The sequence below is a fragment of the Larus michahellis genome, chromosome 8, assembly GCF_964199755.1.
Source record: "Larus michahellis chromosome 8, bLarMic1.1, whole genome shotgun sequence".
NCBI classification, from domain to species: Eukaryota; Metazoa; Chordata; class Aves; order Charadriiformes; family Laridae; genus Larus; species Larus michahellis.
Window position 1 is genome coordinate 9,217,842 of NC_133903.1, and position 26,313 is coordinate 9,244,154.

The 26,313-nt window shown below is 42.7% G+C and overlaps 1 protein-coding gene across 8 annotated transcripts; it reads left to right on the forward strand.

Moving 5' to 3' along the window:
• The first annotated feature begins 13 nt into the window (after positions 1-13).
• Positions 14-26,007, forward strand: DCUN1D3 (defective in cullin neddylation 1 domain containing 3). Of its 8 annotated transcripts, none has more exons than XM_074596929.1 (5): positions 14-109; positions 8,373-8,562; positions 10,895-10,971; positions 15,753-16,285; positions 18,293-26,007. In XM_074596929.1, the coding sequence occupies exons 4-5, from the start codon at positions 15,855-15,857 to the stop codon at positions 18,774-18,776; spliced, it is 915 nt and encodes a 304-aa protein (XP_074453030.1). In that variant the 5' UTR covers positions 14-109; positions 8,373-8,562; positions 10,895-10,971; positions 15,753-15,854; the 3' UTR covers positions 18,777-26,007. The 8 variants fall into 8 exon arrangements, with proteins under 8 accessions (XP_074453030.1, XP_074453029.1, XP_074453031.1 ...); XM_074596930.1 differs by lacking the exon at positions 14-109 and adding an exon at positions 174-577; XM_074596931.1 differs by lacking the exon at positions 14-109 and adding an exon at positions 7,276-7,312.
• The last annotated feature ends 306 nt before the right edge of the window (positions 26,008-26,313 follow it).

Here is a 26,313-nt window from a genome sequence, read left to right on the forward strand (position 1 = left end):
CGGGCACGTCGCTGTACGTCACGGCGCAGCGCCACGCCGCCGCCAGCTGACTGCTCACCCCCGGAAGTGATGCAGGGAGGGGGAGGCAGTCTCGCAGGGAGCCGCTGAGGTGAGTGAATTGGACCGTGTCTCTTCCCGTCCGCGCCGGGCTGCGGGCGGGGGGGACGGCGGCGGCGGGGCTCGGCTCGCCTCGCCTCGGCCGGCGGGGCGGGCGGGCGGCGGGGCTGGGCCAGCAGCCTCGGCGGTGGCGGGGGCCGCCGCTCGCCCCTCAGCCCCGCCAGGGCCGGTTGGGCGCTGGGGGCCCCGCGCCGCCGCCGCCCCCTCACGGCGGGGTGTTGCCCCCCACCCTAGAGTCGCAGCCCGCCCGGCCTCCGGGGCTGGCTGCCGGGACGGTCCCACGCTACCGGCGTGCCGGACCGGGAGCCGGAGCCGCCGCCTCCCCCGGCGGCGCGACGCGGGGCGGTCCCGTCCGGGGCGCTTCTCCGGTGGGTGTCTGCGGGGTCTCCTCCGGGCAGGCCGGGGCAGCGGCGGGCAGACGCCGAGCCCAGCCCGCCCGTCTCGGACCCGTGTGCCCCAGGTAGCGGTGCTGGCTCACTTCAGGGTGGTTTTCTTATTTATTTTTTTTTTTATTTTTTTTTTTTTTTGGTGGGTGCCATCAGCAGGACTCTAAAACGTTTCTTGACAAGCCGCCTCCCTGCGTGCGGCACCGCGTCCCGCCGGAGCTGAGGGGATCGGCCGCTTTGTTCGGGTACTCTTGGTGCCCAGCCTTTACACGCGTAACGCTGGAAGGTGTATATTCATCGTGTTTTTAGGAGGCAGGCAGAGGGATAAGACGTAGAGCAATTTATTTCCAAGAGAGTTCTCATAATCTGAACATACCACCTTTGCACGGCCACTTTTCTTACTTTTAGCTTCCACTCCCTCTCCTGAATGTGTTCCCCCTTCCTGTGAAAGCTGCAGGCTGCGTTAATCGCTCTTACTCTTTGGGGCTATGGTGGCACTAACAAACCGCCCATAACAACTTAAGTTGTAACTTGCATAATCAGTGTTTCAAGCAAATATTGGTTGATAGAATACGTCTTTCGTATTAGTGCTGTGGTTACTGGAAAGAATCATTGATTATCTTTTAAATAGTTAACACTGCTGATATGCTGTCCTTCAAAATGTTACATTGATAACTGGAGGGTCTGATGCCAAGTATCGGAATACAGCATTGATCTGCAACTGGTAACTTTTTGTAAATGGTAATGTCTGCCGCATAATTTAAAGGGGTAATAGGTTAAGTGCTCTGAAAAAAGGGGTATAGCTGTGCAAACACAAACCACAGAACCTTTCTGAAAATTACAGACAGGCTTCACTGGCACTTACAGTTTTGCTGCACGCTCTGTCTTTTTTCAGTGAACAAAAGACATCTCTTCTAAGTGCATTCTTATTATCTGTTTAAGAGCCTCTTTGTTAAACAGTTAATGTATAACTATGGTATTAGTGTTTTATTTGGGCTAGCAATGGGAAGAGAGAGTGTCTGTACTGGTGTTTCTCAAGCACATCTGAATGGTGCTGCATGTTTCCCTGGTAAAAGATAATCCTCAGAAAAGGGAACGTAGTCCTTTGGTTACGGCTGCATGTGAAAGTAAAGGGATCTGACTTTTAATGTTCTTGTCAGTTCTGTAGTTTGTCTTTAAAATCTTATACTTTCCCCCGCACAGGTGTGTGTTAGTGTTCTGTGGAAAACCTTCATAGCCCTTTATGTGAAAGGCAGCACGCAGTCTAAAGCAAAGATTTTCTGCACATCAGCAGAAAAAGGAGAGCTTGTGATCTGTGTTGAATTAGTTTGGATTCACAAAGTACAACTGGCTTTACAAACTTACTGCAAATATCAGCTCTTGTAGTGATTTCTAAAATTCTGATTATTTCCTAATAGTAAGCTCTATGCAGGAACGAATGTTTATAATCCTTAAACAATTTTACAAAACTGTTAATGGGGGAACTTACTGTTTTGATACTATTTGGCTGCTCTACGTGATGCTTTTGAAATTGCTTTCATCTTGAGACTGACAGCCTGCAATATGTTCTGTAATCTGTGCCTGGATGTTTAAGGCTGGGTTAGGTGCTTTCTCTGCATGGTTTCTTGCTTTATTTTGGAGTTGAACATTGTTGTGTTTATAGCAAATTCTGACTGATTTGCATTATTAATTCTTATAATTTTTTATCTTGGAAATTCATTCATAATTATATATTGCTTCCATTTAGCGTGGACTGTGTTCAACAAAGGTGATTGGACGAACTGAAGGGGTGGCTTTGAGAGAAGACTGTGAACAACTCCTTTTGGAAGACTGTAATTGAAATTAGTTAAAGAAATATATATTGAGCAAGAGGGACTGCCAGGCGGTTTGACAGACTTGTAAGACAAAGGGGCTTGTTCTGACAAATTCGTGTGTGGATGAGGAAGAGGCTTGGTTCTGTTGCTTACTTTGATTCAGCTTAAGGAACAGGAAAAAATCCTGTATATTGTGTGTATGTGTATTGGGACAGGGAAGTACGAAGTAAATGGACAGGAGGTGGAAGAATGGGGGATAGACATGACTTGTGCATTTCTACATGGCAGAAAACGATGTAAAGGTGGTTTGGATATGAAGAGATGCACAGCTGCAAGTCGGTAGAAGTGCGAGTCCCTCAGTACTGCTCAGAACTGTCCCACACCATAGCAGTCTGTTTTCTTTATGGGTGCTGAGGAATTCTTGATAAATTAAATTTAAAGTCTTGGAGTGCTATAAAACCCATCATCATGGGGTTTTGGCAGATTGTAAGAACTTGCAAAGTGCAGAAACAATGTCATTGTTCCATTAGGCACATGGGTCTGTAGTAGTGAATGTAACAGGAAAAACTCTGCTCTGAGTAAGAAGAGACTGTAAAAATAAAGGCATGGGATGTTAGAAAAACAGTCCTTTTTTTCATCCTCATTCTTAAAAATAAAGAAGGAGCTGAAGACTGGTAGCCAGAATTCTTGGAGACTGAAAGAACAATCTGTAAACACTTGAGGGACTCGGTAGTCACAAGAAGGTAAGAGGGAACCCCCTTAACAGCCTTCGTCAGAATTCCCTGACTGGGCTCCTTCTCTCTGGCTGCTTCTCCCTAGGGGTCTGCATCTTATCTCGCTGGCTTCCTCTCCTTTATTTGCCTCTGACTAATGGGCTTTGTCTTCTGGTTACTGGAAGTCTAATAATTTCTTTGTCTCTTCCCCCTTCCTCCTTTTAAAAATACTAGATTAAATGGCTGTAATGTTTTGCAGATTATCTGCATTGGTGACATGGATTAATTGTATGCTTGACTCTAAGTTATTCAGCAGTAATGACATAGTAACTTGACTTGAAACAATGGTAATTTCATGGCAAATGTTCAAGGCAAATGTTGCCTTCTGGTAAAGAGCCACCTGCAATTTACCCCCTGCAAACATATGACACAAGTAAACTGCGAGTTTGCTTGGTATCTTCTATGCAGTAAACTGTCTCAAGTGTGTCTTTTGAAACAGTCAGCTATCTCTCTCCTTCCCGCAACCCCCCCACCCCTCCTTCTTTTTACTCTAGTTTGAGTCAGGTAATTACAGATCTGGGTTGAAGCCTTCCCAAGCCAAGCCTTGCAGACGTGCTCCCATCGTTCACTCGTACTGTGACTTCACCCTTTCATGAAAAGGTTTTGTGGAACTGCTCAGCTGTCGGTAACTGGCTGTGGGTGAGCAAGTCTGAGAGTCCCAGGGGTGGCTGGCAAACCGGAGGGGAGCTCTGCTTTCCCTCAAATGCCAGTACTCTTTAAAGGTGACATAAGGAGGCTCTCCCTATCACATGTGGCTTTGGTGTGAGAGTTTGGTGATGTTTTTACATTCTGATCTCAGTTTTAACCAGAATAGAGCAAACAGGGGAAGAGAAAGTGATTCAAAGCTGCTTGCTTGAAAGATAATCTGAGAACTAACTCATTATATCTCCATTTTATCCATTTGTCATGGGGGACAGCTCTCCAATCCAGTGATCTGCAGCTTGAAGGAAGTAGAAAGTCTGGATTTTAGGTAAAGGTTATTTAATTGCAGTAATTTGCTACTAGAAGAGTGATGGTTAAGTTGTAAGTATTAAGGATTTCTTTCATAGAAGTAGGAATACTGTAGAGAAACCAACGGAAGCATAGGTGGTGGGACAGGATTTTGGTAAAGAGAATGAGCTAGTATAATCTTCTGGTGTCTCAGAAAGAATAGTTATAAATGCTCTTCTGTCTGTGACATCTGTTTTGTGAAAGACAAAACTTACTTAGTAAAATGTGAGAATGCTGTTACTGACCTCCTGTCACAGTTTCTTATTCCCAGAAAGTCAGACTGCCAAAGACAGTCATAGTTATTTGTCGTCTTGCTGTTCCTATTTAGTGAACATAAGTGTGTTTTTTTTAAAAAAAAAGAAAACAAAAGGGTTGTGTGCTCTTGAAAAATACCAGTCTTTTTTTTTTTTGCATATACATACTAGCAGAAAGTAACAGTTTTTAGTTCTTACTCTGAAATTTTTGGTGTAATGCAACTTTTCCTTCTGCAGCTTTGAAACATCTAATGCAGTCAGTCTTATCCTTTTGTTTTAAAATTGAAATGGAGGGAGAAAAATAATCTTAATGCCTATGATTATGGGAGGTGCGTGTAGTTTAGTAATAGACTCACAAACACAAATGTCCTAGAAGTTGGTTTTGGTCATATGCTGACTGTTCAATATTTTCTTTACAGATGAGTCTGTACAGAAAGCCTCGAGTACTCTGGATCAGCATGTAAATGGGCAGTCTGGAAATGCTAAAGGTCTGATACATACCAGCTTCAAGCACAGTTACCTGTGCTTGGAGTTAGTGATTATGTCTCATGAGGCACAGGATAGGTACCTACATACGTTACTTCTCTTGGGAGATGCAGGACATCAAGTGAAATCAAGGATATATGAAAACTTATTAACAAAATGTGTGTGTTGGTTGAAGCTGCCACTGGATTTCTCAAGGAGAGCTGAGAGTCTTTGTTATAACTGATGACTTAAGTTCAAGTATACTTGAAGGAGCGCCTTTGAAGCTGTCGATGCAGTTAACATCTAAATACTGCAGCACCCTTCGTATGATGTAGTGTTAGTGTCATTCACTGTCATAGGGAAGTCAGGACTCGAATCAGTAGAGAGAACTAGGGTCTCTGTACGTGGCTTTGTGCATTTTCTGCTTTAAAAACTACAGTCAGTTTAAAAATCCAAGCACATGCTCTTAAAGCCCTTTCAGATGTCAGTCCTTTCACTTAGAACAATTCTTTGTACATAACTTAAATATGATTCCAGTATTTACGTGGTCAGCTGGTAATGAAGTTCCTACACAACTGCATGAAATGAGTGATTCTTCTGGCTGGCAGCCTGTAAACTGTGTTACACTTACTGCGATGGCCAGCAGGCCTTCTGTAAACTCCTTATGAGCATCTGCTGCCAGAAGTGATCTTATGAGGTGGTCTGGCTCTTGTCTTTAGACTTGTCCCTTCACTGCCTTGTTAGATGACTCTATGGGTCATGGTTCTCACAGCTGCTTTGAAACATGCTGGAGGTGGGACGCTGTTAACCAGAGCTGCTGCGAGGGCTTTCTTCTTTTGTGTGATTAGTGTGGTTTTCTTCAGTGTTGAGAGCAGTAAGAAATATGAAGTCATTCACTTATTACAATTAGTTTAAAGCATATCTTATTACAGAAATCACTTGATATCTACCTGAATTATATTCAGCTGAACATTAAGTATGCAGCTGCCTCGGACACTTCAGGGTGAAGTCTGCTAGCTGAACTCAGTGCAAAAAAGAATGTGTGCACATTTATGTCAGTTTAAAAGTAAATGTTTTTTTTCCATTGCAGAGCGGATTGTAGACTGAGGTGGTTTTTCAAAGTTTTTCTGGTTTGGCTACAGAATAGTTGCAGTTTTCCATAGATTAATTTACGGAACTGACTGAGAGTAAGGTAAATATTTGTAGCACAGCTACATTCAGGTGCTTACAGCAGGATGCATCTGTGTCAAAGATCTGGGGGTCTTGGTTTCTGTTGGTCCCATAATCTGCAGTTTCACTGTAGAGATGTGAACTGGTTGTGTCTGAGCAGAGACTAGCTCTTCCCCTGGCATGTGCTGCTTTAATTATTCATAATACATACTGAGGTGCTAAAGGTCTATCACGCTGTGCAAAAGTTACAGTGTACCCTGGAAAAATACTGAAGGATTATTCTTTTACAACTCTTTGCATATTAAAGGGAAAAAAAAATCACAAACCCTCATTAGGTGATGATTTGCTTTTTTGTAAGTGCTGGACCTTGAGAGTTGTATGGCCTTTGACAAGGATCTCAGGGGAGAGAGGGAAGACTGATAGTTTTTAAATGGATGGAGATGAATTGCTCAGTGACCAAATCTTTGTTTTTTCAAGGTGGTAGCTTCAAACTCATCCAGGGTTTGAATTACACGCAGTGAAATGAACGAGTTTGTTCATGTCTAAGTATGTATAAGGTGGGGATCTGGTCAGGGTTCTGGTTTCAGCTTTAGTGAAAACTAATGGTGTGTTCTTGAGCAGCCATGTTGTCTGGCTGTCTTGACTTCCCTTCTGCCCATTGTCTTGCTCGTAGCCTAAATAGATTTCTCAAAACAAGTACTGCTGCTGCATGAAGTAGTTCATTAATTTATTTACATTACAGAAGCACCTGAAGGCACCCTTCTAAGATTATATGCTATTTAGCTAACTGGACTTGGGTTTGCTCTGTGAAAATACAATAATCCAAACAAATCAATCCACCCACCTAATAAAGTAGGATAAAGTGCATAATAGGAAAGGATTTAAAACTTTTTAATGGGGCCAAGTGGAAAAGACAATGAGAAGTAATCATAAGTAAGGTATTGTGTGGTTAGAGAGTGTAAAAGAAAGGGAGGGATTCGAGGATGATGCATGTCTGTCGTCTGAAAAAGCTGCTTAAGGAATATGTCTTCCATGAGAAAAAGTACTAAGGTGCCTTTACTCTCTCCTTCCCTATCATTTTTCACATTATTTATTTATTTATTTCTTAAGCTAACCTTGTATAGTTAGCTGCACGCAGTGAACTGCAGATCTGAAACACCTATTCCATTTTTTTAAAGACTACTTGTTGCAGGTTGAACATGAAGTGTGTTATCATGCCCTGTGTCTTAATAGGGTGTGCTCTTCAAGAGTGCAGAAAGCAGGTTTCTTCTGCCCAGAGTCTTGGATGGAAAGATGCCCCTTGATGTCCCAGCCCTGGACTTGAAGTGACAGCACATGCCAAGGTGCAATTGTTTAAAAGATTTTTGCCTGCTTTTTGGCGACTGTGGGATAGCTTCTGGGAAGAGCTCTGGTGATAGCTCTGGTTCTTGGCACTGATTGCTGGCCCAGCATTACGGACTGTAGACATGGTGAAGCTGTTTCTGAATCTCTTGTTACTTGGATTATTTTTTTAGATACCTGCCCCTCTCTTCCCTTCCAAACAAGTTAAGCCTTTCCAGAATGGTCCTTCTCAAAGAAGTCCACATCTTTTTTGAGACAAAGCATTCAGGTTCCAACATATGTGTTGTCGGGGTAGTAACTGCTTAGTTTTCCCATCATCTGCCATTTACCTTTCTGCCAAGTGGCAGCCAAAACTCTACACGTTCCCTTTTCATGTGCCCATAAAACTAGCTTCTACTCTGATACAGGTGTGTTCTGTAGAGACAAACTTTACCCAGTTTGATCAGATTTCTAAATACTCCACTGTGATTCCAAAGCTCAAAGCGAGGTTAGTCAGAAATAGCTTGTTACCCTGATGTGGAACAGATCGACGAAGTTCCCATCTGTTTGTCTCCAAAATCATAACCTGGCTCTAGTTCATTGAAAGGTGCTTGAACCGCAGGGAGCCTGACAAACTAAAAATTCATTTTAACTAATTACAGCAGGACTTTCCTGCTTTTAGACTTCCTCTTAAGTAACTTTGCATAAATGTGTTTCTGCAGTAGAGGTGCAGAGCAGATCTGTGTGACATAGTGGTGCTAGCACAGCTCTTGGTTAGGGATGCAGTGAGGTGTCTTCTGGGCTAATGAAAGCCCATAATGTGCCCATTGTGCTGGAGTCATAGTGCTTTTGCTGAGAAAGTTTCGTTGCAGGTTATGACTTGAAATAAGCAGTTTCCATAATGTGGTGGCTTTGCTGACTGAAGCTTCGTTTGTGCTTTAACACTTGGGCACCAAGTGCTTTGGTGCAGTAGTATAAAACTGAACTGCACAGTAAAATTTCCCACATGGAGAGCTGATCCTCTCAATTTCTGCCTGCTGAAGATGGGAATTATATTACTAATTCTTCACTGATTCCCCACAGAAAAGCAAAGAAAGTTGCCTTTTGTGAGAACTCTGTCAGCTGTTATCGCTGGTGAAGCTGCCAAGGAGGAGCGTGGAGGGCGGTGGCAGCTTTGGTGCTGCAACGTTCTGCAGTGGGATCCTCCGTGCTCCAGTGCTCAGGAGAGCCTGAGTCACAGGGGGAAGTCAGACACAGGTGCAGAAAGAGGCAGGTGAGCAAAACAAAGGTCTCCATAATCCTGAGGGTGCATACCATTTACTTATTTTCCCAATGGACTGCTCAGTGGGATTGCTAACAAACCACGCAGGCTGCTTTCTGTTGCGTGACGCTCCTCCCACACCAGCAAGAGGGGATGCTTGGTGACGGTAGCATATGGCTGTACCTTACAATCCTGACCCAAGGACTGAATTAAAACCTGTGCCACAAAAGTGTGGATGCTGCTTTCCACCCCCGTCACAGTCATCGTGGTTTAGGATGAAGTTGGCCACAACGCATTGCTGTGCTATGATAGCCTTTAAATACAGGCTTGAAGAGCTTGGGTTTTTAACTGCTAGCTCATACTAATTTTTTATTCCACATCCCATAATTCTGTTGTCACAGAAGTTTAGACTTGCTACTACGTTAGAAATTAAAAAAAGGTGAAATGGGCAACTTGGTAGAATAAAAGTAGTAAGAATGGGAGAAGAATTGTAGCTGGCCGTTCTAATAAATGTTAAAATTTCTGTCTCCTGGCTCCAGGCAGTGTGTGCGTACATGTCAGCCAATGTAGAAACTACTTCAAACAAGCAGAAAAAGTTTGGCTATTGCTGGGTAGGGCTGAACTCTGTCAGATTCAACTTCTTTCGAGCTTGAAATAAGTGTTTGCTTCCCATATGCGCAGTAGTCCACTGGAAATATAGATTTGGTGGGTCTTAGGTTTCTTCCAAAGAAATACAAATCTGTTTGAAAAGTAGTTTGTTGCATAAAGTTACCATGACGATGGTTTTCAAAATGTGAAGTGTAAGATGTTGCCTCTCCTCTATTTAATCAGACCCCTGGGGGAATGGGGCTGCACAGTGCCCTGTCCCTCCAGTCTCTTCTTTCCTCTCACAATGATTTATAAAAGGAATTATTTAGTTGCAGAGCGCCAAAAGAAATTAACATAGAAGCGCCAGATGTTACATTTGCTTAAATTCTTGAAATTCATGGGATGCTACGGTCAAATAGAAAGAAATCCAAGCTAGTACTTCCATGGCAAGAGAGGCAGGAACTGCCCTGTTCCCGTACGCGTTAAGCTGGCTGGTGGCTGTGCAGGAGCGTGTGCTAAAAGAGACATGGGACTGTCGAGGAGGCAAAAGGGTTGGTGTTTGTGGGGAAGATGAGCTTTGGAAGTGGAGGATGTAAATACAGAATGAAGCAGGCTTTTTGGAGTATCCGTCTCAAAAGTAAATGCCTAAAAATGGTTGAGCAAAGATATGGTTTTGCTCCGTGTGTGTATTGCAGGCAAAAGCACCACACCATGGTTTCTAGGGCTTTTGAAGCATTTTGGATGCCTGTTTCCCTGGGCTTTTGAAAGGTTTTTAAAAAGCTTTTATCTGAACTAGGTTTTATTTGTCGGTCAAACTTGTGCTAATCTGCATACAGGACTAAAGTTTGGGGAAAACTTAACATGCGGAAACCGGCATGTGTGATAAGAACTTGTTTCACGGTTGTCTTTCTACATCCATTCCCTACTTTATGCTGAAGAAAGCACTGAACAAGCTAATGTTGCCACTTGTTTCCTAAGAAGTAGGTCTCATATAAAAAGTAAGTGTACTAACAACCATAAAAACAAGACGTTTTAGTGTTTCTGTTAGCATGGTAGAGCAGAGGAGCTGTGCCAGAGCTTTCTTGTTTGTTTGCTTGTTTGTTTTCTAGATCAGGTACAAACAGAGGTGTTGACTAGGTGCTGTGGTTGTAGCTCTTGCTACACAAACCAGACAGACCTTTGTCATCTTCTCTTCAGAGCTTTCTAGTTATATAGCAGAGCTGGGAATTTAAGAGAAGTGAAGTTGAGCCAGCTCAACTGAACATGGGAAAACAAACATGGAAAAGAATGTGCTAGAGAGTGAAAAAAGAGAATTACTTTCTAGACCCAAATTATGCTTTGCTAGGTAGCAGCTGTCTGGCATTCACAGATGAAACAGCCGCTTAGCTAACATGCATTGACAATGCGAGCATGTCCTCTGTTTTGCTTTGAGTGCATGAAATGAGGAATTAACTCTCCCGTGCCGAAAGCCGTAAAAGTATCCGGAAGGGTGTGTTTACTCCTAACAAACATTTGAACTTGTCTGTTGTATTCAGTACCTGATCTATGCTTTATATGACAATGCAGAGTTAGTGGTGTTAATGCTACTTAATAAGTAAAATCTGAAGTAGTTTTATAAAATGACTCTTTCAATAAATGGATTTTGGCTGTGAAGGGTTTTAATAAATGCATATCCGCTTCTGAGCGATTTGGTGCATTTTATGTTTTTCATAGCCTCTTCTAATAGTAAAGATTTGTGTGGTCTTTTGTCTTACAGCATTCCATGTGGAACCCAGGGAGCCTGAAAGAGGCTGTGAAAGCTAGTGGAATGATTCCCTGTGTAGCTGAAACTATGTAAGTATCAGATGTTTGCTTACAAGATCACTTGCCTAGCATCAACTGTTAGAGCAGCGATTGCTTCGGGTTCAGCAGTTGCAATGGTCCTCTCGTGCCTCCCCAATGGAAAGCGGTGCGTATCTGTTCAGAGCTGACGAAAGACGGGGCACCCATGATACTGTTCCCTACTCTCAGCTATTTTAGAAGTCGTGTATCCCTGTCCACTAAAACGTAGATAATGCATAGTGCAATTCTGTAAAGTTCTTACAGACTATGCTCAAGTATTTGCCAGAAGTTGAGGCTGGGTTGAGGCTTAGTTAAGCTCTAGCAATGTTGTCTTTGCCTTAGCTAGTGAATTGCTACTTGGGAAGGGATTTTATGGCTGGCTGAGCTGTGTCTCCTTTTGTTATGAGATTTTCTGAATTTGTCTTTGAGGTGTTCTTGAATGTACAGAGGTTTTTTTCCTCTTCTCTCTTGATGCTTTCTGCATTTTGAAACTTGTTGTAAATACCTTCTGATGCAACACTTTATTAAAGAGCATAATGCTTGTCTGTGTTTTGTTATTCTCTGGATGTATCCAATAATTTCTGTTACTACAGTAATGTTGGTCATTAAAGAAAAATACAGGGTTACTTAAATATCTCCTTTGCATCTTCTCTCCTGCTGCCAGCTCTCCCCCACTTCAGTGTTGCTGTTTTCAATTGTGCCATGGTGTGCTTGTGTGACAGAGAACTATTACTGAGTCACTTTGTTTTGGTTCTTTCAGATCTTGGGTTACGTGTGATCTGGTCACTTGAAAATGGAGAAAAACTAATTTCCTTACAGTACTTAAAAAAACCAAAAAACCCTCCTCCACAACAACAAAAAAACCCAAAACAAAAGGTCCCACCAAGCATTAGTGAGGTCTTTCCAGTCTTCTCTAGGTTTTCCATTTAATGTATTGGGCAATACGGTTTTACACACCCTTTGTTTTTAGTGAATGGCTTTCCTTTTACTGTCTGCATTCACCGGCTCTAGTCTTCCTGTGTTTCCAGTTGCTTACTCCCTTCTAGAAAGGAGCAGAGGACATCGTTGTCGATCTCTGCTTTGCAGTTCCTGTTATGTGGAAGACGGCCTCATGGGCAACTCGGTGATTCATATTTACTGTAGGTTATTGCTCAATATGTGTCTGAGTAATCAAACTTCTTTGGGAGTACCATGTCCTGTAGCACCGAGTACGTTCCAACCTTAGCCCTGAATTTTGATCTTTTTTAGTAGAATGGCAAAAGTGGTGATCAGCACTGCCTTTTGTGTCTCACTATGAAGTTGTACAAGCCTGTTACAGTAAACTTGCTCTTGGGAACTGATCCTTTTGGGAACTGGTGCTTTGCCACCAATCTGGTGTAACCTTTGGGTACGTGAGAACTTTATACTTGTAGTTCCTGATCCAGCTGGGAGAAGTATCTCTGCACGTCCTTGTGCTCATTGAACTGTAATCAGCATGACCTAGACGTGACATTTGCTTTGCTCGACAGTTAAATGAGTGTTCGCTTTCCTGAGAGTGCTTTTTCATACTCCTCGAACACTGAGTTCAGTGCAGCTCCTGATGCTGCAACGGGATCCTCTTTCCAGCCTTCCTTAACAAAAAGGCCGAGTTCTCCCACTTATTTCGATCTCCTTCCGAGGCTCTGGTTCCTTTCATGCCTTGAAATCTGAGTCATGTAGGAAGCGGAGGTGACTAGTAAGTGAAGTGAATCCAGCTCAGTGAAGGCATTTTATAACAGAGTAACTGATGGAGCGCCAAAAGATTTGTCTCTTACAAAACCAGATACATGCGCAAACTGCCAGCGGAGGCAGTCTGACTTTTTTTTTCAAGCTGGTTTTGCTATTTTTGGGGTAGAATGCTTTAAAGTATCTGGCACGTGGCATCAAGTTTCATGTAGTAGAAAAGTGAGGAATTGCAGCAACTGTACTTCAGTATCTTTTAGTGTTTCTTCATAACGAGTAGGATTGTGCTCTGAAAAGCTCCTCAGGAGGGAGGAGGAACTCAGTTGTGGCAGGGAAGAGCAGTGCTAGAAGAGCCCTGGCAGTGGCTGGTTGGGAGCAGCCATCAGCTCCTTGGAGGGCAAGGAGGCTGGAGAACAGAAAACAGGTTTGTTAGAGGGGCGTGCTGCGGGGGACGGGGTTAACTTGCACTCTGTGTTAATGTTCCTGTGCTCTCCAGTGGTTTTTGGAAACAGCTGTCAGGGTACTTCCTCACATACAGGTGTTTAATAATGCTGGATGACCTTCCCTCTGTATTGTAGTGCTGTCTGACCATGACAGCAAATGACAATAAACCCAGTCTGTTTCATCATACTGGTGATGTCGCTTTGTAGACTTGAATATTAGATTATCATCATTAATACAAGCTGTTGCTTAGGAAGTGTGACAGCATGAATCACTTGAGTTAGGAAGATTTATGGACAGAGTATGTAAGTTAGTCTTGCAAACTTTTTCTTTTTTTAACTTTAAATTGGGATTCCTAAAGTGAAATGGATTCATCTCTGTGCATTATGCTGTGTGTGATTTCACTGCTACCAGCTGCTTTAGGGGAAAATACCATTCACTAATGGGCAGCTATTCTTTAACCTGTCCATAGGAACAAGCTGTTCTGAATCCCCAACAGCTAGTAATTGCTGTTATGTGTTTGAGCAGAAAGTTTTATAAACTAGCTAAACTCTACTTTGAACTCTAATACTAGTTTTTACTCAGGATTTTTTTATTCTGTTCCTTTATTTGCATGCTTTTTTCTAAAGAAAAATGTAGCCAAAGTAGTAGTAGCTGCCTTTGAGGAACTGATGGGAGAACAAGAATTAGTGTAGATTGAGCATATGAATTCTGATGAATTTAAAGGGCGGGGGAGGGGGTGAAGGAAGGCTGATATCTGGGAGTTAATCACTAAGCAGTAATTTACGCTGCCTAATAATATCCTGTTTGTTTTGGTGTAATGAAAAAATGAGTAGTGTACACTAGAGAAGATGATATTGCTCAGACGCATGGCCGCACAGGAACCAGCGCCAGGCTGTCATCTGCAATTCAAAGAGCTGTGGAGTACTAAGGACCAGTGACACTGTCTTTCGGGTTGTTTATGTGGAAATGCATATTTTAATTAATTCTTTAAAATACAAATGAATACGAAATTATTCTTGAAAACATTAATTGAACTTGCCCATACAAAGTTCATCTTTAAAGCAGTTTGGCGAAAGGATGTACCGGATGCCTGTTCCTTTTGCCGCTTAAAAATAGGGTTTTGTTAGTTTTGTTTGTGGGTTATGGGTTTAAGAAAAGGAATTGAGGAGGGGAAGGGGAGCCAGGTAGTTGAAACCAGCATCCTGGCTCTTGCAGTTTTACTGGCAAAAAGATATTTTTATTTTTTTTTTTGCTCATGAAACTGCATACGTGCTGTTTTGCCAAAATGGGTATAATGTCTGAGAGAAGATTTGTGTTTGTAATCCTAATTTCTGGAGAATTCATCTGCACTTGATGTTTCTGTTCCAAGTTGGTTTACAGCTTAAACCAGGGATTTGGTCTCAGAAGAGCTTTACCCAAGAAAAAATACAGAAAAACTGACGTGACATCCATTTTATTTCTTAATCTTTAATTTTTATCTCTTTTCTTTCTTGTTCTAATTCTGTAACCTGGAAGCAGTAAACAGAGACAGGGCAAACCCAGTTTTTATGTTTGAGGCTTTTGCCTAACTGTCAGTGGGGATGAAATGCAAATAAGTGGGTAAACGAGGAATACGATAAGCAGTTGCTTTCTTGGAGTTGAGGTTTCTGAGAAAAGGACTGTCCGTGGCGTGGCTGCATGCTGATAGGATAGTGTCAGAGTGTTACTTTGGTTTTAATAGGGAAAATTTAAGAACCCTTTTCTGTGGGTAAAATATCTTTTCCCAATATGCAAGGCTTTAACATTGTGATTTGTGAAAACAGAGTATGATGAAATCATTTTGGCATTTTTAATTTTGATTTAAAAAAAAAAAAAACTGAACTGGAATTACTACTACTTATCTGCATGTGTGTCTGAAAAAGTTTCATTAAAAAGGCCCCCTCCCCCTGTCTGTCTTGTTACCTGCAGGGAGGTGCCCGCTTGAAACAATAATTCCTAAACACCGTCTTGCATGAGAAGTGAGTGTTGCCTCCTTTCTGCAGACGCGCTCTCTGTATGTTTTAAGGACAAAAAATCTAGATTCTGAACTCTGTTTAAAAAAAAAAAACAACCCCCAAAAAAACCCAAACCCACAATTCTCTTGCCCGCCACCCCCCCCCGAACCCCTTTTGCCCGTTTGCTGAAGGTACAGCCTAAATCTACTGCTTAAGTCTCTGCCAGGTTCTCCCATCACTGTGTCGTGTGTGTCCCGCCCCCCCACCCCCGGCTTTGTTTCAGTGTTTTATATTCTATATATAAAATGTGGGTATACTTTTAAAAACCATTTCCTTTAAAATATTTCTGGGTTAGAGTAGTCTGTCTTGATGAAGCCTGTACGTGAATCAACCTCTTTGTAACCTGTGTTACAGTAAGAATTTTAGGAATTTCCTTTATTAGGACCCGTTACTATACTGCAGCCACTGAGTGAGCTGCATTGATTTCTAGGTAAAACAGCCTGAAATTGCCTGAAATTTATGGCACATGCCAACCTTCTCTACACTACTCCTTTTCAGTCCGCAAAACTTAAATATCCTGAAGTTGGTCTCTTACTGGCAACTGTTATTCCACATGTAATATTTACAATATTCTTTGTGGAGAAACAGCAGTTTGACTCTGAAACTGTTTTTCAGGTTAGCTGACTGCCGCTAATGGCATGGTGAGATGTGTTGAAGAGCAGCTGCGAGGCTGTCCAACGGCAAGGGGACTGCTCTAGAAGCTGGGCTTGCAACATCATGGGCCAGTGTGTCACGAAGTGCAAGAATCCTTCTTCTACCCTCGGCAGCAAAAATGGGGAAAGGGAATCCAGCAGCAAGTCGCATAGTAAGAGAAGTGCAGTCCACAAAGACGACCATGGCTCAGCTTGCGGGAAGTCTTCAGGAGATATTCTTGTGAATGGGACAAAGAAAACGGATGCTGCTGTGGAGTCTAGTCAGCCTCCAACGTTTTCTGGAGATACAAAGAAAGACACTGTTTCCAGCGCAGAAGAATCTTCGCTCCAAAGGATCGGGGAGTTATTTAGGAGGTATAAGGATGAACGGGAAGATGCCATACTGGAAGAAGGAATGGAACGATTTTGCAATGACCTCTGTGTTGATCCCACTGAATTTAAAGTGCTAGTTTTGGCTTGGAAATTCCAGGCTGCTACCATGTGCAAATTTACAAGGTTAGTTCTTGTAGAACTTGTAATCATTTTCATATGTTAAAGTTTATCCTGTCATCTTTATGTTGGAGAGACAGCCTCATTAGCTTCACTTACTTATTTCTTCTAACACTTGCATTTTGATCACATTAATTCCTACCGCTGCAGAAGGTAAGCTTTGCATTGTCCTCTTTTCCCCTTCCCCTCACAGTGGGTTTCGGAACTGAAAATGTGGGTTTGGACATACTGCTGCTAATGATGAACAGTGCAGTGACATTCTGTAGACATTCATTTATTCTTGATTTACCAAAAACAGTTTTAGTGTATCCATCTTGGTGATGGGATCGGATGCTGAATTTAATCTTCGCTTTAAAGTAATGTGAGATTCCTTAGTAATTGCTACCAGCGCTGTTACCGTTCTGTGAAAGGATGGCAGACTGCTTCCTAAGAGTTGCCCCTGCCCAAACAGTGTTACACTTAATGTCTTTTTCCAAGAGTAATCCTATTAAAGCATGGAGAGGGAAAGAAATGCAAGGTTTTTGACACTGTCAGCTCTTTCATACTGGCTGACAAGGGATTGGTATTTAAAGTGCTCTCTGTCCTTCTGGACAAGGGGGTCACTCAGCAGGCTTTTAGAGCACATGTGAGGCTACAGGAAACGCCAGAACAGCTAAAACTTACCAGAAAAAAAGAAATCAACCCAAAATTACAACAGCCCCCCCCAGCTTGATTATCAATGTTCCAGGTAAGGGCAAGGAAAGACTTCGACATGGACTGGCTGAGAGAGAATTAATTTTCTTTATTTTTTTGGTCTATCTCAATTGGTTTGAGGAATGCTACCTATTTTTACTCAGCTAATAACTTTCAAAATTACTTTAGTGTTCTGAGCCTTGAACCAAGGCTCTGCTGTGCACTGAACACAGATAGCTTTTCCAGCATCTTGAGAGTCTTTGTGGATGTGGGTGTGTGTCAAATGGATGAGTTATTCCGGAATGCAAATGTGGATTTACTAGAAACTGACAGCACAGGTATTTGCTAGCGTGGCAAAGGAATTGCAAGTAGTGTCTGTGATTCTGCACAACCACATGAGTTTTATTACCATTGTTTTTGATTTTCTTGGAAAGACGGCAAATCTAGCAGTGAGAGGTTGCTTTTGTTTAACAGCACACTCCATGATATGAGAGCTGATCGGCTTCTTCCATGAAGGAAAGCAGTGTGGTCTTCTGTTGTGAGCGCTGCCCCGTCTCCTGTCTCCTCGCCAGCCCATCCTGTGTCGGAGTCTGCTGGCTCTGGTTAATTCTGGCTGGTTATAACACTTGCTCGTGAGCATTAGAGAAATCAGAGCTAACCATCTACCCACTTGGCCAGATTATTAGTCGGCTAATTAGTATAGGACTGGTGCTTCGAGCAGTGTTTATACGTTGCGTTGTAGCCTGTGTTGTGTGATGCCGTGCTCTCTTCCGCTCTCTCGGCAGGTGCCTTCTCTGACCGTTGCCATTGGCACCCTTTTTATTTTGCAGGCTGGAAGAGCAACCAAAAACCGCAGGAAAGCCACCAGTGAACTGCTCTGTCCCTTGAGAACAGCTCACCCAGAGCATGGGCGTTTAGACATGGGCAGTATTGAATCAAGCTGGTTAAATATGGCACTTCACTGCATAAATGTCATGTTTTCAGACATTTGGCATTTCTTCTGTGGTAAATTTTATTCACTTCTTAATGTGAAAGGCACTGGATGTGGTATTACCGAGTTGTCGGAAAGCCAGACAGCAAAATCTCTTTTGAATGCTAACAGTGTCCCAGCAGATCTGAGTGGTGTCTGTGGTTCCCCAAGCCGTGAGAAATTTCTTGGAAACGTCTCCCCTTCCAGTAGGTCCCGCTGCCAAGATCTTTGTGCCACCCGGGCGGAGAGCACACCTTGTCTTGTCCAGATAACCCTCTCCTGATTTGGCATAGCTGAACAGAGACGGGACGTGTTCAGCGCGTGAGGTCGGTGGGAAGTGCTCGCACTAATTTCTCTTTCTTGCTTAATAGGAAGGAGTTTTTTGAAGGCTGCAAAGCAATAAATGCGGACAGCATTGACGGCATTTGTGCAAGGTTCCCCAGCCTCTTAAATGAAGCCAAGCAGGAAGATAAATTCAAGGATCTCTATCGTTTCACCTTCCAGTTCGGCCTGGACTCTGAAGAAGGACAGAGGTCGCTACATCGGGAAATAGCCATTGCCCTTTGGAAATTAGTCTTCACTCAAAACAAGCCCCCCATTTTGGACCAGTGGTTACACTTCCTAATCGAGAACCCCTCAGGAATCAAGGGAATCTCCCGGGACACGTGGAACATGTTTCTAAATTTTACTCAGGTGATTGGACCGGACCTTAGCAACTACAGCGAGGACGAGGCCTGGCCGAGTCTCTTCGATACCTTTGTGGAGTGGGAAATGGAGCGAAGGAAAAAGGAAGAGGAAACCAAATGTATTACGTCTTCGGACACAGAGGGCCTGTGTGCGGAGGAACAGACTTAGCGGCATCGAAGCAGCAGTGACGGAAGGAACCTGTTGCCCTTCATGAAATGTAAACTCTGGATGTTTCTGGAAATTACCGAGGCTCCAGACTTTTCTACTTTACACCTTTTTCTGCCTTGTCTTTGAAAGGGCTCTAAAATGCTGTATCATGTTTTAGGCACTTTCTTCATTTTGGTTATTCCTTTTACTCTTGCCCTGAAATATTTGACCCTGGCTACAAGTTAAGCGTTTTGGGTTTTTTTTTTTTAAGACTTCAGATTAGTATAAGTAAGTCTGAGATTTCTTGCACAATGTAGATCTTTTTAGTTAGGTTAAATTAACATTGCTAAATTATACAGTGCCAGATTAAGTTTTTCATACTACATCTGTCAGGGCGGGTCTGTACTGTGTGTAGTGCTGTTTACATTGTTGGAATTTTAGGCTGTAATAATTTTAAGGTTTTATACCAAGATGAACAGCAGTGTTAACTGTTAACTATAAATGCATTAATCCCCCCTGGTAATAAGGCCCTAAAAACCAACGTGAGCAACAGCTTTTTGTAATATGGCTAATTCCCATTTTAAAGCTAACTCTTAGTGAATGAGTCCAGGTCATTCCTTTTTTTGGAGTTTCAAACTAAATGTTGGGATTGTTTTATAAAATTACTGTACCTGTCAGTCAACTGAGTGGTAGATGACGATTTGTATCTAAATCTCTTACACATCATGTAATAAAAAAGCAGTACTACCTCAGTTTTATTGAAAGTGGACTTCTTGATGGACTTCCATTTTCTCTGGAAGTTGTATTTTTGTGGTTTCTTGAGAATATTTTTACTTGACTAAAAGAACCAAAGGTTCTGCTTCTTAAGTTTGCTAAACATTGACAGAAGCAACACACAAACCCTAAGTCTTCAAGGAAAACTGTGGTATAATTCTGCTTTAATTTGTTTGATTTATACCTAAAGTATTATCTTACTTGTCTGGCAAGCACAGTACTTCTATGTAAGGAATTATCTTTTGCATTAATATTGACGAACCAATTTTTTAAAACCTATGTTTAATTGCTAAATCGCAGTTAATACTCCACACTTTCTGGAGCAACAATATCGGCATCTGATGACAAAGTGAATTCTTAATGTGTTCTTAATGACAACAGTGTAGATGAGTCGTTTTTAGACTGATTTGATAATATTTGGATAGGAGTCAATTTATTATTTTACAATGCCTGTATTGGGACTGTTTGCCTGTTGAAACTGTTGTGACTTAAAGGGAGTTTTATTAACACTGGTTGAAACTTTTTTTGGTTATTGATGCTACCTTTTTTAATTTTAGTATGTCAACTTTTTTACACCTTTTGGTAAAAGGGATGATTGCCAAGGCTTTCTATAGAGCTAAATACTGGCTTAATGAATTTGATACACTTCCATTACACACCTTTTCTTTTCAGAGCTGCGTTTCGGGATCATAAAATGGCTTCAATTAAAAAACAAACCGAAACAAAGAAACGCAACCTAGGCAGTCATCCGCAGCATCTAATGGCTTTTGTGATCTAAGGGTTTTAAAGCTAAAGGGAAACAGATTTTAAGTGGCGAGCTTCTCGCTGGATCCAGGATGGCACCTGCTTTGCACGTCTGCTGTGCCCCAGGGGTGTTGGCAGGGACAGGAGGAGGAGGAGCTGCCTGAATTCTGGCACTGGCTTTGCTGGTGCGCAGCCTATGCAATAGCTTGGGTCTGAGACGATAAATCACTAACAAAATGTGGGTATTGAAAACTGTTTAAAAACAAACCCACAAGCCACAGATAGCATCTCTTTCATTTAATAAAAGGAGAGTTTGGTCCATGCTGCTTCTGCAAGCTCTTGCTGGGAGACGTGTTGAGCTGTGGAGAACAAATGTGGTTGTTCCAGATGCAGCTGAGTCTGTCGCTTTGCAGGAGCAGAGCCCTGAACTTGCTGGATTATAGGGAAATATCCCCAAAGCTTTGTCCTTGCTAGTATAACCTTCCAAGCTCCCGTGGCACGAGTACTGTTCAGCGGCAAAATCTTATTCTGATTTGGTGAGCAGAGCAGGCCAAAGCACTTGTGCTGGTATGATTGAATTTATGGTGAGGCTTTCACTGGTGCTGTTATTTTTAAAAAAGAAAAAAAAATATTCCCCAACAGAGGCTGCTTTGTTAGCAACAGTTCCAAATGGAAACTGATTTGGTAGTAAATGAAGACTGTATTTATAAGTTTGAGACTACTCATTCATTCAGCCGTTAAATGCTTTGTTCATCACTTCAGTATTTTTTTTTTTTCCTAAAGGGAATTTAAAATGTCCAGAGTGTGAGAACTAACTATTCAAATGGATAGCCAGTGCACGCACATGCACACCCAGTCGCGGCGGTGGCTGCAGCTGGTTTGTACGCTGAACTGCAGCAGCTCCAAAGGGTGAGGGATAGAGCTCTTCAAGGTGGGTGTTTTTCTTGTGGTCTGAATGTGGATTTGCAGTAAGGAAAGCCATTTGTAGCACATCAAGGCTTAGCCTGTTTTAGTGCATCAAATGTAATACAGCTTTTTTTTGAAGATGGTGATGGTGAATATATAGGAAGGGAACAATCTCGTTTCCTGTTGGGGAAAGGACACACGATTCTCAGTGGCTGAAGTCACAAGCTTTCAGTACGAGAGGAAAACCTTGTTCTTGTTCTGCTGCTTTCTGCCCAGCAGGAGCAACTCCACTCGTTGGGTAGAATACTTGCAAAAATAGCCAAATGATCTGTCTAGCAAAGAGCCGTTTGTTTTTAGCCTAACTTCATTTTTTTAATTACCATTTACAGAATGCATGCCAGACCTGTATCAGTTTTAAACTCCTGAACCAGGAGCTGAAGGCGTGATTCTTTGGCGGTGCTGGAAGTGAGAGAGGGCTCAGACCTGCCCTTGCATTCCCTGGGGATTTGATGATCCTAAACGATAATAGCCCATGCTCTGTAATGCCGGTGTACCTGTGTGGGACTGGGGTTTTGTACATGTTTTTGAGAAGTTTTTGACAATATTGGAGCCTCTGAAAATATGCTTGTTTAATGGTTAAACTGTGAATATCTGTGGAACAGGCCAAATACATTCACTCTTCATTTTTATATAATTTAAATCTTTATTGTGTAGGGCACAGGACTGTAGTGAATAGTGATGCTGATGGAATCCTTGAAACCATTGCAACTATTTAATTTTTTTTTTTTTAAATTAGAGTATGCAGTAGAAAACTTGATGCATGTAGTGAATATGCTGCAACTTGGGATAAATAATAGGTAACTATATAGATAGTTTTAGTAATATACTGGAAAACTGGTCTGACATCCACACTCTGGCATTTTATTGCCTTCCCTTATATGCAAAGAAATAAAACTCCTGTAAACTTTACTCCTGAGTAATAAAACATTGACCCACCTGCACCATATTATAGTTTGCAACACCTTTAAAATTTGGCTCCCAGATAACTGGAGGTTCAGTTGTGCTGATTTTCACTTGTGTGGGTGCGTTTCTAAGGTCAAAGACTATTTATTGATTCAAGTAAGGACTTGAAAGATTCCGCCTGTGGCTGGCCATAAAACATGACCGAGGAAATTAGTTGAAATTGAATGCTGGATTGTGAGTTTACTTGCTGCTGGTGCTATTCTATATGGAGAATTATAGCTTTTTTTTTTTTAATGTTGTGCAATCGTAGTGAAAGAACCATGGGAAAAATAAATGATGGTGTGGCAGGTGCCATCAAATCGGATAGCTGCAGCCGGGGGCAGCTGGGTCCGCCCCGGGAGGAGCGCTGGCGTCCCCGGGCTGGCGGGGCAGATCTGCCCATGAATCAGCCTCCCAACCACTAGAGCTTTTCGGCTGAGCACGTTTAAGAGCGTGACAGGAGTTCCCCCTGCTCTGCTGACCAGGGAGTGACTCGGGCTCGGCTGCGGATAGATGGAGCCCCTCTTCCTGAGGGCAGGGTGGCTGTCGGGTGCGGGGGTCAGAGTGCTGGGGGCGGGGGCAGCTTTGCCTGTGTGACTTCTGTTTCACTCCTCGCATGTCCCTCAGAACCCGAATAACCCGGGGATCCCAGGGTTCTACTAGCCTGTCACCCGTGGTTCCCAGACATGGCTATGCACTGACCAGTGACCTTAGTATTTTCACGACACTGACAACATAAGTATCTTCCTTACGGTTCTAAGCCTTGTTTCCAAAAAAAAAAAAACCCAGCAAAGAAACACCACGTAGTTAATAGCCACCTCAGTTGTGGTGTAATCTGTTGGCTGAGGTTACATCATTCCCATTCATCGGAAAATAATAGTCATTGTGAGTTTCTGGGTCTCGCAGCCTTGTGTTCTGCAGTGTGATCCTTTTTTAGAAGATCCTCGTTAAACTGGGCACCCAGTTCTTCCGTTGAGCTCACTCTGCTCAGAATGTGTGCGTGTGAATTTAGCCTCTCGTATTAAAAAGGAAGATGCTTAACCTGAATCTTAAAGTTCTTCGGGGTAGTGTTTCATTAACATGAATACTTTTTTCAAATAAGTATTGAAAGCTAAGTGTTTGCTTAAATTTTGTTATGTGCAAACAAAACCGCCAGTGTTAAAACTTTCTCTCTGGGCTATTGAAGATTGAATCTTTGGTTTTCTGTTGTCAATTGAAGTGAAATACACGCGCTTGTTGGAAAGAAGGCTGTAACTCCTTCACCATGAAGTACATAGGTGTCTCTACCTCTTGTTCTTAGACTTGAATAGTTTAAGGTTACCATCCTTTGCTCCCAGGATTTTAAGCCTGGATGAGTAATCTTTTTTTTTTTTTTTAATTGACCCAAGTTAAGTATTATCTATTTGCCGTACTTTTTGGTATACCGCTTTTAATCTGCATGCAGTCGACCCTGTGAAAGGGAGCCAAGTCAAGCTGCAAACAGAGCGTCGGTCCTCCTGGGTGCTAGTTTTGGAGTGCAATGGAGTGTCTGTCTGGAGCTGCATCCCGTGTGGCTCAGGGCCTTTTATCATCACACGTCCTCTTCCCCGGTCCAGCTCCCTGCACTGACAATAAATTGAAGATGGAGCAGCTGCTCCCCAGGAGGGAGCCACCAGCCTTTTCATTTGCCCTTGAAAAACTTTAGGAACCCACCTGATGCAGTGCCATGAGTGTGTTTTTCTTTTGAGGAAAAATACTGTGTTCCATTCCATCGGGCTGGACCTGTAACAACCAGCGAAGATGGGAGCTGCAGAAGTGTAACAGCTGTACCCGTCCTTTTCCTCCCTGAGGTCAGAATCTTGCTCAGGATAAAACCCTTACGCTTGAGCAAAACTGGAGAGTTCTGGAGTGTTTTGGAGATGCCGGAGTGGCGTCTGCGCTCACTGATGCGTGTAGGTGGTGTCTCTTTTTCATGTGACACATCCGTGTCCCTTGCTTTCCTCCCACAAAGAAAACTACAACACAATTACCGTCATGGCAAGTCCCGAACAGATGCTGCAGCAAAATTCTTCTTCCACTTTGAGGGCCGCTTTCGGAGTGCGACCTCTTGCACTGTCTGTTCGGGCACGTATTTCAAGGGAGCGCAGGGGCCTGAGAGACGATTAGTAAAAGGAGCGTCAATGTACTAGTCCTGCTAACAGCTTGCCTTAAATCACTGAAATTACAGCGGTTCCTCGCTACTATTGCAATCCTCAGTCAAGATCTGTAATTAGATCTTAAAATCCAACAGGTTCTGGAGGTTATACAACACTTTTTAATTTTAAAAAAGCTTCTATCTTTGCGTACTTGCACTCTTTGGATAAGCCCTTTCTGGATAACACGTCATTTCACACACACACAGAAAAAACCCCATCCATCCCTGATGTTCTTGCTGTAAAATGTTTTGGGGTTGTTTGGTTTTGTTTTTTTTCCCCCTGTAAATTATATTTGGACTAAAGGTTGCCTATTGTTGAATCAGTGCATTTACTTGAATGTTGCCATTTTATGCAGTTACAGCTGCTGACTCCTGCTCTTCTCTGGGCCCGTGAGAGGGGAGATGCTGTGACCAGAGGTGACAAACCCGCACAGGGATCAGCGGAGCTGAAGGCTGGCTGCTGGTTTTATACTCCCATATGTATTACGTATTAGAGGACGTAACAGAATAGTGCTTAATATTTTGAAGTTGTGACTTTTTAAGTCACGCTAAACAGTTATCTTAAGAATATGCTCGCTTTCTTGTCTATAAGTTTAAAACAGTCTTTAAACAAGGCGATGGGCTGGTGCTGTTGGTGGTTGAGTAACTCGAGTTCCGAGAGATGCGGGTGCAACTGGCGGGGTCAGGTCCCAACGCGGCGCTGCAGGGTCTGCGCTGGCTGGTCTTGGGGGCGTGAAGGGACTGGAAGGCCTTGAGAGGCTGCGTGGAGGAGAAGGGTCAGCCCGGGAGAGCTGGTTGACGCAGCTGTATTTCTTGGAGGACTTGCTTGTGGATCTTGGCCCCAGTTTAGCCTCAAGTCACCCTTTACAGAAGGAATGCATTTTGATAGTGTTTGCTCCCAGAGAAGTAACTAATTCTAACTAAGGAAGTGATGAGAGCGCGCCTCCGTGCAGCTTTCATGGAATCACACGTGAATACAACTGGCTGGTCAGTCTCTCTGTTCCTCAGTGAACCAGCAAGGGTAGATAGGGTCACACCTGCCGGTCTTTGTGTGGGGAGTGGTTTTTGCCTTTTCAGACTTACCCAGGAGATAACCGTGGATGGTCCAATGTTCTCGCCCTGGGAAACGATGAATGTATTGCGTGTCGTGGGGCAGACCCGTGCTTCCTCTTTTAGACAGCAGTATCAGAAGTGCTGTGTAAATGTAATGCTTGAAAATGGCTGGAGTAAATTCTGTTTCATGTGGGATCTGTTTTTTAAAAGGATGTGGCCAAATTTGAAACGATGATCTAGAGGCAAAGTGGGAGTAGTTCAAGATGATGCATCCACTGTGTCCCATTTGGTTTGTAATTTTACAGTTACTTTTCTTATATCAAATTTTGCTCACTGTTGTCTGGAACAGAATGGAAACAGCATCTTACAGAATGTGCAATCTAAGGCACAATGCAAATAGGTTGTGATGAGAAGGTTGTCTTTACTTGATAGCAATCCTGAGTGCAATGTTTTTGTCGTGTCCCTTTTGGAAGAAGAGCATTAAGTGCAGTCTGAGGTTTTTCTTTTCTTATAAGCAAAGCATTGGTTTGTCCATTACTGACTTCTTGTGGAATTTGTGCCAGATGTATATTAAATATTTTGGTGCTTTTTCTAATCCAAGCTGCCATTCATTTGCCTGTGAGATTATTGTACTTCTGTATATTTAAATGACCAATCCTTAAAGAAAAAAAAATAATCCTTTAGTCACAATGTATCCTGACTACTGTAGCTTTGTAAATGTTCCAAAGCTTCTGGGTTTCCTGTATTCCAGTAAGGTCTGAGGGGAGGGAGGGGAACGGCTAGAGAAACCTAACCCACTGGAAAGGGAACTTGCACGCTGTTCTGTGCATTACTGAACAAATGAGTAACATTTGTGGTGTTTACATGACACGTTGGTGTTCACTTTTTTGTGCTCAAGCTTTGTAC